The 13459-nt window shown below is 45.5% G+C and overlaps 2 protein-coding genes across 2 annotated transcripts; one reads left to right on the top strand and one right to left on the bottom strand.

Annotated features, from left to right (window-relative positions):
- Positions 1–9300: 9300 nt before the first annotated feature.
- Positions 9301–9984, bottom strand: LOC142164080 (uncharacterized). Its single transcript, XM_075221252.1, has one exon. It carries the CDS (start codon positions 9982–9984, stop codon positions 9301–9303), a length of 684 nt encoding a protein of 227 aa, XP_075077353.1.
- Positions 9985–10005: 21 nt separating this feature from the next.
- Positions 10006–10973, top strand: LOC142164079 (uncharacterized). The gene is made up of 2 exons (XM_075221251.1): positions 10006–10538; positions 10598–10973. The coding sequence occupies exons 1-2, from the start codon at positions 10006–10008 to the stop codon at positions 10971–10973; spliced, it is 909 nt and encodes a 302-aa protein (XP_075077352.1).
- The last annotated feature ends 2486 nt before the right edge of the window (positions 10974–13459 follow it).

Genomic DNA, 13459 nt, shown 5'->3' with positions numbered 1-13459 from the left:
TTGATCCCCGCAGGTGATGACGAAGTGCGGGTCCATTGTCCTGGATTCAGTGCCCTTTACGCTTATCCATTCACCATCAGTTATTAGTTCCTTTTTCCGCCGTTGATAGAAGAGTTGTGCCGCTATTATAACGCGTGCCGAGCACAACTCGCCCCTTATGTCTTCAAGGTGGTAAAAATATTAGTGAAGTTCTCCGAATTGGCCGACATCGAGATTACGGTATGCCACCTGGCGCACCTCTTCGCCCCCTATTTCTATCGAGGGACGTTGCTGAATCTTCGCCACTGTGGGGGAAAATGCTTGGTGGTGAGGATGGACGATAAGGCTAGTCGGAACTTCTGGGTCAATTATTTCTTTGTTAGGACCGAGGCCGGAGTGTCAGTTGTCGTCGGCTTCCCTGAGGCCTGGAACCCCGCTAGTAAGTGCTTGTATTATTTGTGTTTTTTTGCATTTTTCTTACTGTGGGTTGGTTAATCAGTTCTTCTTTTTCTGCAGCTTCTATACTACCTCTCCGGTTGGTGGTCCACATTGCCGACTGGATCAGAAAAATCCTTCCTCATACGGCGAGGATACGTGACTGGTCGAGTTTTTTTTTCCAGAAATTCAGAACGTCTCTTCCCTCGGCAGGTAATATTTTCCCAATCATCGACGATATTTATCTGTCGTCTATGTCTGTCCTTTGTATTGATCTCTTCCTTCTCAATTCTTCTCTAGGTTTGGTCAGAGGGGCTGCGAAGAGGTCGAGGGCCCCCGTAACCTCGTTTCGGAATAGGAGGGTCATTACGCCTTCAATCTCCGCCCCTGTCTCAGCTATTGCCACTTCTGCCTTCGTCCCAATTCCAGCTATCGCCGCTTTCGCGCCCATCCAGTGCCCTTTACGCTTATCAAGTTCCGATGTTGATTTGGACGACTTGAGGTGATAAAAAAGGGCTCACCCAGCTTGAGGTAAGATTGGAGGGGGTTCGAGGACCATCACGATCCAAATGGATATGATTTACTGGTGATCACCAGGGAGATAGTCCCTGCCCTCGGCCCTCTCTGTTTCGAAGTCGAGGGTAAGACCCTCAAGGAGATAGATGACAATGCTCTGTCGAAGAGCATCGCCGGCCTTGCTCTCAGGGTAAGTACTGTTGTACGACTCTTTTCTAATGTCTTAGAACATTCTAAGTTCTAAATTTTTTCTTTGATTGCAGACAGTGATTCTGGAAACTGAGAGCGCCCGGAGGGTAAAAAGGCGCAAAGAGATCTTTGTGAAGCTGAAAGGGAAATATACTGAGTACCATGGTAAATACAGGGATCTCCGAAGTCAGCTTCGCAAGGGCGGCGATATGCAGAACCTAAGGGAAGACTTGAAAAAGAGGGATGAAGAGCTGTTGCAGGCCGTAGAGAAGTGTAGCATCCTAGAAGGGACGTTGAGGAGCAAAGAGGAGGAGCTCGAGATCAGTAGAGGCCCAATGCAATGATCCTTAATCCCAAGTGGTCTAGGTGCAAGGCTAACTTGAAGAGTGTCGGTTCCAGGCATAGGTCTTCAGCAGCAAGATTACCGAGAAGCAGGAGGTGTTCGAGAAGGTGGAGACTTCCCGATTGGACGGTCGGAGGAAGGTGGAAATCCTAAAGTTGACGAATAAGACTCTTCGGGCTGAGCAGGAAAATGATCAGTCGATGGCGGGGGTTAAGAAGGACCGGCTCGAGGAGAGGATCGGGGAACTGGACAGGGAAAACTCCGACCTTCATGACCGAGTTGACGCTCTAGAGGCTCAGAGGGCCCAACTACTTGTACGACCGTGTTATTCTAATGCTTCTAATTTCCCTAGTGCCCAACGAGACTTGTACGAAGAGTGGATTCATGCTGATGCCTGACTAGATGTGTTTCGGGACTTGCATGCAGCGAGCTCTGTTTTTGAGGTGGCCATTGATGATGCCCAGATTAAGGCTTGTGAAGCTTGGGTCGCTTGTGGGTACGACCCTACCACGCCTCGACCTAACGAGGAGGATGAGGAAGAGGGCATAAATTTCGATTCTGGTGCCCCTAAAGCTTATAAATAGGGGAGGGTTCATTGATTTGAAGTTTTTCCACACTCTTTATATTTCTTAAGCAAAAATCCTACTTCTCCTTCGTAGGATTTTACCGCTTCTCTGTTGCTTTCTCTACTTCTTTGTCTTCCTCTATAACAATGTCGAACCTCTCATCCGATATCTATATGGAAGATCATTCTATCCCTTTAGATGTCATTTTCCCTGATTAGGGGGAAGATGTTGCAATTGTTGTTGAGGAGGAAACCCTCCCTACTATAGAGGAGATTGTATCCCGGTATCCTGACGCCAAACCCGATTTCCAAAAAATGCCGAAAGTGGTGATTGACAGGTTCTGATCTACAATGACGGTCAAGTGTTTAGCCGAATTTAAGGCTAGTCGGCCTTCCTGATCACGTGAAATTGGTTCCCGCAGGTGACGACGAAGTGCGGGTCCATCGTCCTGGATTTAGTGCCCTTTACGCTTATCCGTTCACCATCGATTATTCTTTCTTTTCCCGTCATTGATAGAAGAGTTGTGCCATTATTATAACGTGTGCCCAGCGCAACTCGCCCCTTACGTCTTCAAGGTGGTAAAAATGCTAGTGAAGTTCGCCGAATTGGTCGACATCGAGATTACGATACGCCACCTGGCACATCTCTTCGCCCCCATTTCAATCGAGGGACGTTGCTGAATCTTTAACACTGTGGGCGAAAATGCTTGGTGGTGAGGATGGACGACAAGGCTAGTCAGCACTTCTGGCTCAATTATTTCTTTGTTAGGACCGAAGCCGCAATGTCAGTTGTCGTTAGCTTCCCTAAGGCCTGGAAACCCGCCCGTAAGTGCTCGTATTGTTTGTGTTTCTTTTGCATTTTTCTTGCTGTGGGTTGGTTAATCAGTTCTTCTTTTTCTGCAGCTTCTATACGACCTCCTCGGTTGGTGGTCCATATTACCGACTAGAACAGAGAAATCCTTCCTCATACGATGGGGATACGTGACTGGTCGAGTTTTTTTCCAGAAATTCAGACCGTCTCTTCCCTCGACAGGTAATATCTTCCCAATCGTTGACGATATTTATCTGTTGTCTATGTCTGTCCTTTATGTTGATCCCTTCCTTCTCAATTTTTCTCTAGGTTCGGTCAGAGGGGCTGCGAGGAGGTCGAGGGCCCCCGTAACCTTATTCCGGAAGAGAAGGGCCACTATGCCTTCAATCTCCGCCCCTGTCTCAGCTATTTCCAATTCTGCCTTCGTCCAAATTCCAGCTGTCACAATATTTGCGCCCATCCAGTGCCCTTTACGCTTATCAGGTTTCGAAGTTGATTTAGACGACTTGAGGTGATCAAAAAGGGGCTCACCCAGATTGAGGTGAGATTGAAGGGGGTTCGAGGACCATCACGATCCAAATCGATATGATTTGCTGGTGAACACCTGGGAGATAGTATCTGCCCTCGACCCTCTTTGTTTCGACGTCGAGGGTAAGACCCTCAAGGAGATAGATAACATTGCTCTGTCGAAGAGCATTACCGACCTTGCTATCAGGGTAAGTACTGTTGTAAGACTCTTTTCTTATGTCTTAGAACATTCTAAGTTCTGACTTTTTTCCTTTGATTACAGACAGTGATTCTGGAAATTGAGAGCGCCTGGAGGGTAAAAAGGCGCAAAGAGATCTTTGTGAATCTCAAAGGGAAATATACTGAGTACCGTGGTAAATACAGGGATCTCCGAAGTCAGCTTTGCAAGGACAGCGATATATGGGACCTAAGGGAAGACTTGAAGAAGAGTGATGAAAAGCTGTTGCAGGCGGTAGAGAAGTGTAGCATCCTAGAAGGGACGTTGAGGAGCAACGAGGAGGAGCTCAAGATCAGTAGAGACGTAGAGGCCCAATGCAATGATCTTTAATCCCAAGTGGTCAAGATGCAAGGCTATCTTGAAGAGTGCCGGTTCCAGGCATAGGCCCTCCGCGACAAGATTGCCGAAAAGCAGGAGGAGTTCGAGAAGGCGGAATCCTCCTGGTTGGACGGTCGGAGGAAGGTTGAAATCCTCAAGTTATCGAATAAGACTCTTCGGGATGAGTAGGAAAACGATTAATCGATGATGGGGGCAAAGGAGGACCGGCTCGAGGAGAGGATCGGGGAACTAGATAGGGAAAACTCCGAACTTCATGACCGAGTTGATGCTCTAGAGGCTGAGAGGGCCCAACTACTTGTGCGGTTGTATTCTTCTTATGCTTCTGATTTCCCAGTGCCCCTCGGGAGTTGTACGAAGAGTGGATTCATGCTGAGGCCTAACTAGATGTGTTTTGGGACTTGCATGTAGCGAGCTTTGTTTCTGAGGTGGCCCTTGATGATGCCCGGGTTAAGGCTCGTGAAGCTCGGGTCGCTTGTGGGTACGACCCTGCCATGCCTCGACCTGACTAGGAGGATGAGGAAAAGGTCATAGATTAGCTTGAAGAGGACGCCTACTATGATACCGTTTACCCTCAGGGCGAATGTGGAGAGGATGCCGGGGACCGAGATGATGAGGGCATCGGTGGTCAGGGAGATAACGCTGTTAGAAATTTAGTTGATGAGGGCGTAGAGGGCCGTGATGGCTATGGCCAGTAGTTTTTCTTTTTAAATTTTGTGTGTATTCTTGTCGGCGTCTTCAAGAGCCTTTGTAAAAAACTCTTTATTTACATATGAAATATTAAAGTTGTTTTTTGCACCTTCTTCTATTCCTGTGATATGTTTCTGCACTTGTATTTATTTGCTTCTGTTGTTTGCTCGTTATATTTTCTGCTCTTTTTATTGACATCATTTTCTAGCTGGTCGTAGCCTTGGGGATGAATATCTATGGGTCATATCAGCCCTTTGTTTACGTAGGTCAATATGTCTATTCGTTTAGATTTGGCTGATAGGTGTTGTTTGAACATGGTCAATTTTAACTATTTGTCAAGTTATGGCCAAGGGCCGATTGGTATTTGTTCGAGCTGGGTCGAACTTAACCTTTCCTTAAATTGTGGCCGAGTGTCGATAGGCATTGTTTGAACTTGGTCGAACTTAACTTTTTATTAAGTTGCGGCCGAGGGCCGATAGGTGTTTGTTTAAGCTGGGTCGAACTTAACTTTTCCTTGAATTATGGATGAAGGCCGATAGGCATTGTTAGAAGAGATGGCCGAACATAACCTTTTGTTAAGGTGAAACATACGGAGGCCGATGAGTGTTTGTTCGAGCTGGGTCGAACTTATCCTTTCCTTGAATTGTAGCCGAGGGATGATAGGAATTTTTCGAAGAGATGGTCGAACATAACCTTTTGTTAAGGTGCGGTCGAGGGCCGATGGGTGTTTGTTCGAGCTGGGTTAAACTTGACCTTTCCTTGAATTGTGGCTGAGGGTCGATAGGCGTTGTTCGAAGAGATGGTCGAACTTAACCTTTTGTTAAGGTACGACTGATGGCCGAGAGGTATTTGTTCGAGCTTAACCTTTTCTTGAATTATGGACGAGGGCCGATAGGCGTTGCTCGAAGAGATGATCGAACTTAACCATTTGTTAAGGTGCGACTGAGGGTCGATGGGTGTTTGTTCGAGCGAAGTCGAATTTAACCTTTCCTTGAATTGTGGTCGAGGGACGATAGGCCATTCGAAGAGATGGTCGAACTTAACCTTTTGTTAAGGCGGTTTTGATAAACGTAAGTTTTTATTACTTTGACATTGCTGCTCTGACTACATAATTGGAGAAAGTTACAAACTCTGGGCATTGGATGGCGTTCCAGTGACAGTCCCGGTCTATCTAATCCCTTCATTGTTCGACTTAGGGAATCATGAGGAGTCGGGCAATGAAAGAAAAAGCAGTCTGTTCTTTGCATAGTTTGATTCAAAGTGTCCCCTTTCGTCGCCTCACTAAAAACCTCTTTGAGAAAACCCTAATGGGACAAAACACACGTGAGGGAAAAAGAGTACGACTTGGGGGGCTCTCCTTCCTTTTAGAAGTTGAAGTATTTGAGGTGGCTGATGTTCTAATTGTTTGGTAATTGTTTTCTTTCCATTGTCTCTAGTTGGAATGAACCCAAGTTTGATTTGGGTTATAATTTTGTACGGCCGTCCTGTTCGTTCCTAATTTGTCTTCTCGTGGATCTCTACTTACTTAGGGTTTGGATTTGAGTATGTAGTCTCCGACTTTGAGCGGCCGTACCTTTGCCTTCTTATTGTAGTAATGTTCCGCTTGCTATTTTTAGGCGACCATTCTTAGGTACGCCATATCTCTTCATTCATCGATCTCATCGAGCTCTTTCCTTATCGTCATTTCTAGTGTCGCTTTCATGGGAGTACCTTAGGCTGGGCTCTCCGACCTCGACTAATATAATTGCTTCAATTCCGTAGACCATAGAATAGGGTGTCTCTCCTGTGCTTGTCTTTGTGGTTGTTCTATACGCCCACAATACTTCTCGGAGTATTTCCGGCCATAATCCCTTGGCGTTTTCGAGTTTTTTCTTCATAATGTTTAATATGGACTTGTTGGAGGATTCTGCCTGCCCGTTGCCCGCCGGGTGATAAGAGGTTGAAAGTATCCTCTTAATGTGCCATTTTTCAAGTAATTTAGCGATTTTCTTTCCTGTGAACTGGGGTCCGTTGTCGCAGCCGATCTCCTTGGGTAGGCCGAATCGGCAGATGATATTTTTCCATATGAAGGCGATTATCTCTTGTTCGCATATTTGGGCGAACGCTCGTGCTTCCACCCATTTAGAGAGATAGTCAGTTAAAACTAAAATAATTTGCAGATTAACTTGCCCTGCCGGGAGGGGGCCCATGATGTCTATTCCCCATTTGATAAGCGGCCATAGAGAGGTGACCGAGTGAAGATGTTTGCCTGATTGGTGATTTATTGTGGCATATTTTTGACATTTTTCACATTTCCTTACAAATTCTGAGGCATCTTTTTTCATGGTAGGCCAGTAGTACCCTATCCATATGAGGTACTTAATGAGTGCTCGATCACCAGAATGAGCGTCGCAGTGGCCTTTATGGACTTCTTCGAGAATGTGTTGGGTTTGGATTAGACCCAAACATTTCACTAGAAGGCCGCTGTATGTTCTTTTGTACAAGTCGTTATGAAGGAGGTTGTATCTGATCGCTTGCATTCTCAGTTTTTAGCTTCCTTTTTGTCGTTTGGGAGTGTGTCGTCCTGCAAGTAGGTGATAATACAATTGTGCCAGTCCTAAGTTAAACTTATAGATCTTACCTCGATTTGATCAAATGATGAGTTGATGAGGTGGACAATACTTTTATACCCGCTTATGATGCTTGTGGTGACTACGACCAATTTGGCGAGGCCGTCCACTTCGACATTTTAGGCTCGCAAGATCTGGTCGAGCTGGCATTCATTGAAATCGGGTCGTAACTTATAGATCTCGGTTTGATATGTTTGCAACCCTTGTTCTTTGATTTGGAAAGTCCTTGTGACTCCACCTCGTTGTTAGTCATATCCAGGTATCTTATGGACTGGTGAATTACTTCACCGGTAGGGACCTCTAGTACGAGTCCCAGTCCGGATACAGAAGCATTAGATGTACTATCGGTGTATAGGATCCAAAGGTCTTGTGTTTGAAGATAAGCTTGAGCGGCTTCCTTCTCAACCTCAGGCATTATCTTTGCGAAGAAGTCCGCAACGAACTCGGCGAGCACTTGTGATTTATCGTTGTTTTTGGCTGATATGTTATGTAGTTCTCGCTTATCTCGATGGTCCACTTGGCCAGCCTCCCCAACAACTAGGGTCTATGTAAAATGCTTCTTAAAGAAAAAGTAATAACGACCAAGATATCGTGGCACTGATAATAGGGTCTAAGCTTCCGTGAAGCTATGACCAGTGTCAGGGCCAGTTTTTTGAGGTATGGATACCTCGTCTTGGCATTGACAAGTATTTTACTAATGTAGTAAATATGAGATTGAGTACCTTTAGTTTTTCGCACTTGCACTGCACTTACTGCTACTTCGGAGACAGTGAGGTAGATGAGGATGTGTTCCCCGGGTTTAGGCTTTGAGAGTAGAGGCGGTGACGACAAATACGCCTTATGTTCTCATAGAGCTTGTACGCAATCGGGAGTCCATTCGAGGCCGTTATCCTTTTTGAGCAAGAAGAAGAATCTGTGACATCTGTCGGACGACCACGAGATAAATCTTGATAGGGCGACGATTCATCCTGTCAACCTTTGGACCTGTTTCTTAGTAGTCTGTTGTTTGGGTATCTCATTGATAGTCTTGATTTGGTCCAGGTTGACTTTGATCCCTCGTTGTGGCACTAAGAAACCCAAAACCTTTCCCGAGGCTACACCAAATGTGCATTTCTCTGGGTGTAGTTTTATCCCATACAATCTTAGTATGTCGAAAGCTTTCCTTAAGTGGTCGATATGGTCTTCTACCCTTACGGATTTGACCAGCATGTCGTCGATATATACCTTCATGGTCTTGCCGAGTTGGTCTTTGAACATTATTATGACCAATCTCTGACAGGTAACTCATGCGTTCTTCAACCCGAATGAAATGACCCTATAACAATATGTTCCTCTGAGGGTGATGAATGTGGTCCTCTTCTTCCATGAGTATTTGGTTATAACTCGAGTATGCATCCAGGAAACTCAGCAGCTCATCCCGGCCGTTGCATCGGTGAGTTGGTCGATGTGTGGCAACGGGAATGAATATTTCGGGCATGCTTTGTTTAAGTGTGTTAAGTCTACACACATCCTTCATTTACCGTTTTTATTTTTGACTATCACCATGTTGGCTATCCACTTGGGGTATTTCGACTCTCTGATGGAACCATTTTCTAATAACTTTTTTACCTCCTCGTGGACAGCATCATTGATGGTGGGGTTGAACTTTCATCTGACCTGCCTTGCAGGGGGATAGAATGGGTTGGCATTCAACTTGTGTGTGGCAATCTCCTTAGGGATTCCCGACATATCTACATGGCTGAAAGCAAACAAATCTACGTTAGTTATTAAAAATTGACTAAATTTACCTAGTTCTTGGAGTTTGCAGCCCATGTAGGCCTTTTTGCCGGGGTCGCTGGGATCTAGTTGAATGGGGTCGAAGTTCTCCACAGTTAAGTCCACGACTTCAATCGTTTTGGGGTCCATGATGGCATCCCTGGTCTCTTCTTGCATCGACCTCGACCCTATTGATTGGTATGCTTTTTTTTTCCTTATCTTTCTTTTGTTGGGTTGTCGTGCTATCCATGGCGATGCGGTAGCATTTCCAGGACGTGCGTTGTTCTTCTCGTATGCTAAATATTTTCCAAGGCAGTCGGAACTTGATCACTTGTATAGGCTGGAGGGGACGATTCTCATGGGATATATCCATGGTCGTCCTACTATGGCATTGTATGCGGTGGCTTGGTCCATCATGTGGAACGTTGTCTCCAGAGTTATGCCATCGTCGAGTATGGGGAGTGTAATTTCTCCCGATGTCCGTTCAATTGCATTATTAAAACCGGTTAGTGTGATACAGCGTGGCACTATATTGTCCTCGAGTCTTATCTGGGAGAGGAATCGGGGATGGATAATGCACGCTCCACTCCCATTATCTACCATGATACATTTGACATCAGTATCTAAAACTCGTAATGTAATAACAAGAGCATCATTGTGAGGGAAAGTCAAACCGTCGGCATCAGACTCATCGAAGATGATACTTTCTTCAAGACCGTCATACCATTCATGGGTGATTGATCTTTTAAGCTTGTGAGTGGCAGTGAACTTGAAGCCGTAGATGGAGGCATCATCGTTGCCGCCAATAATTATGTTGCTGGTGTGGGCCGGTGAGGGCAGCTTTGGCGGGCCTTGACGTTCTTGACCCCTGGCGAAGGTGTTTCTTCCCTTGTCGCTCCGTAGTTCTTTAAGGTGCCCTTGCTGCAACATGTTCACAACCTCTTGCCTTAGGGCGATACAATCTTCTATTTTTTGCCTGCATTCTTGGTTGAATTTGAAGTCAAGAGACATTTCTGGGAGGATTTGGATGAGATGGTACGTGGTATCCCGCATACCGAGAAGCTTTTCATAGGAGGAAATTTCAACAGCCACATTGGAGCGACGTCTGGGGGGGGGTATGATGATGTGCATGATGGCTTTGGTTTTGGAGATAGAAACGGAGGAGGAACGTCTCTGCTGGACTTTGCAAGAGCATTTGATTTGGTGATAGCAAACTCGAGTTTCCCGAAGAAAAGGGTCACCAACCGGAGTTCGGTGGCCGAGACTCAGATTAATTATTTACTCTGTAGGAAGTCTGATAGAGGTCTTTGCATGGATTGCAAGGTCATCCTAAGTGAGAACCTCGCGACCCTTCATAGGCTCCTGGTCATGGACCTTGAGATCATGAGGAAGAGGAGGAAGAGGGCGATGTATAGCCAACATAGGATCAAGTGGGGTGCCTTGACGGAAGCTAAAGCGTATGAGTTGGGGGTCAAGCTACTGACTATGGGGGCTTGGAGGAGCAGTGGGGACGTAAACTTTATGTGGATCACGACTGTGCAGTGCATTAGGGAAGTGCGAGAGAGGTATTAAGGGTCTCAAAGGGTTACTCTGGTGGTCACAATGGAGACTGGTGGTGGAATAGAGAGGTGCAAGAAAAAGTGAAAACCAAGAAAGCGGCGTATCTGAAACTAGTAAAAAGTGTAGACGAGGAGGAGAAGAGGGCAAATAGGGAGCAATATAAGTTGGCTAAGAAAGAGGCAAATCTAGCAGTTACGGCGGCCGAGACTGCAACTTTTAGTCATTTGTATGAGGAACACGAGGGCCGAGGTGGGAATAATAGGTTGTTCAGGTTAGCCAAGGTGCGAGAAAGGAAGGCTCGTGACTATGACCAAGTGAAGTGCATAAAGGACAAAGAAGGTAGAGTTTTGTTCATTGAGGGGCTTATCCGTTGGAGATGGCAGACCTACTTTCATAACCTCTTGAATGAGGTGGGGGGACAAGAGCATTGTAATGGGTGATTTAGAACTCTCTGGGAGTCGTTGTGACCTGGGGTATTGTAGGCGGATTAGAGTTGATGAAGTGGAGGGGGCTATGCGTAAGATGAGCAGGGGCAAAGCGACCGGGCTGGATGAAATCCCGATGGAGTTTTGGAAGAATGCGGGCAAAGCAGGCTTGGAGTGGCTCACTAGGTTATTTAATATCATTTTTAGAACGAAGAAGATGCCCGAAGAGTGGAGGTGGAGCATGATGGTTCCTGTATACAAAAACAAGGGTGAAATCCAAAATTGCAATAACTATCGGGGTATCAAGCTGCTTAGCCATACTATGAAAGTCTGGACGAGAGTGGTATAACTAAGGGTGAGGATAAGTGTGTCTATTTCTGAGAATATGTTCGGGTTCATGCTGGGGCGTTCGACTACAGAAGCCATCCACCTTGTAAGGAGATTGATGGAGCAGTATAGGGAGAGGAAGAAGGAATTACATATGGTGATCATCGACTTAGAAAAGACGTACGATAAAGTCTCGAGGGAGGTTTTGTGGAGATATTTGGAGGCTAGAGGTGTTCCTATTGCCTACGTTAGGGTGATTAAGGACATGTATGATGGAGCAAAGATGCGAGTGAGGACGGTGGGTGGGGACTCAGACCATTTTTTGATTATGATAGGGTTTCATCAAGGGTCGGCACTCAGCCCTTTTTGTTTGCCCTGGCGATAGACGTATTGACGTGCCATATCCAAGGGGAGGTGCCGTGGTGCATACTATTTGCAGATGATATTGTATTGATTGACGAGACGCGAGGCAGAGTGAACCCACAGTTAGAGGTATGGAGGCAGACCCTGGAGAGTAAAGGTTTCAAGTTGAGCAGGACCAAGACATAATACTTGGAGTGTAAGTTCAGTGGTGAGACTCGGGGAAGGAAAGGGGAAGGGAGGTGAGACTGGACACGCAGGTCATCCCTGGGAGAGGAAGTTTTAAGTACCTTAGGTCTATTATTCAGGGGGATGGGGAGATTAATGAAGATATCACATATCATATTGGGGCGGGATGGATGAAATTGAGACTCGCTTTCGGTGTTTTGTGTGACAAGAAGGCGCTATCGAAACTTAAAGGTAAGTTCTACATAGTGGTGGTAAAACCAATGATATTGTATGGGACTGAGTGTTGGCTAGTCAAGATTGCTTATGTCCAGAAGATGAAAGTAGCAGAGGTGAGGATATTGAGATATATGTGCGGGCACACCAGGTTTGATAGGATTAGAAATAAGGTTATTCGTGGCAAGGTGGGTGTGGCCCCTATTGATGGCAAGATGCGGGAAGTGCGTCTTAGGTGGTTTGGTCATGTGAGGAGGATGAGCACAGATACCCTGGTGAGAAGGTGTGAGAGATTGATATTGGAGGGCCTACAGAGAGGTAAAGGTAGGCCAAAGAAGAGGTGGGGAGAGGTGATTAGGCAAGACATGGCGCAACTTCAGCCGACCGAGGACATGACCCTTGATAGGAAGGTATGAAGGTCAAGAATTAAGGCGGTAGAGTAGGTAGTCTAGAGTGTTCATAACAGTAGTATTAGAACACAATCTCTCTTCTGCTCGTAGTAGATTTTTATGACTAACCGTTGTTTTCTTTCACTATTGATCACCTTACTATCTTGTTATTTTTATTCTACTTTTATATAACTTTTTGGTGCTGTCCCTTCTTGTCTATATTTTCATTAATGTGGTACTTATGCTTTCCTGAGCCGAAACAACCTCTCTATCCTAACAAGGTAGGGGTAAGGCCTGCGTACACACTACCCTCCCTAGATCCCACGGTGTGGGATAGTACTGGGTATGTTATTGTTGTTCTTCTTGGCAGAATTCGCAGAGGGCGACGGATTTTTTGGTATTTGGATCGGACCTCATCTTTGGCGACCATTTTTCCTTTGTTCCGAGTTTCTCCAGGGCGTAGACTATTTCTATAGGTGAAATACAAAAGTTATGAGTAGATAATTGGGGGGGGGGATACCTCTATCGTTCCTGTGAGTCCCCATTCTCGTCCTCGACAGACCTTCATCATAGCAGGAGGAAGGAGGGACGAGGGCCCTGACGTAAGGCTGATGTCGCTCCCTGTTGTCACACCTCCTTTTTTCCGAGAGGGATATGAGAGTTTTTCCAATTAAAGTGATATTAATCGAAATGTGATTATTTATTTATTTTTAAAATCGCCACTTGGAATAATTTACGGTGTCCCAAGTCACCAGTTTATTTTAAATCCCAAGTCGAGGAAAGTGACTCTATTTTTGGTCTGCGAACACAAAAGATTGTGTAAGAAATTCTGTTAACCCGGAAGAAAGTGTTAGGCATTCCCTAGTTTCGTGGTTTTAGCACAGTCGCGTTTAATCATACCTGACTTAATTAAATTGTTTAATTACGTGTTTTAGAACCTATGTGTATTTTACCTTTTACCGCTATTAATCACTTGATAATTCGTATTTAAAGAATTAACTTAAGATGAGTTACATGTACGTA

This window comes from Nicotiana tabacum, chromosome 9 (genome assembly GCF_000715075.1).
Source record: "Nicotiana tabacum cultivar K326 chromosome 9, ASM71507v2, whole genome shotgun sequence".
NCBI lineage: Eukaryota > Viridiplantae > Streptophyta > Magnoliopsida > Solanales > Solanaceae > Nicotiana > Nicotiana tabacum.
The sequence above is the reverse complement of the archived record's forward strand: the minus strand, read 5'-3'. Positions and strand labels throughout refer to the sequence as shown.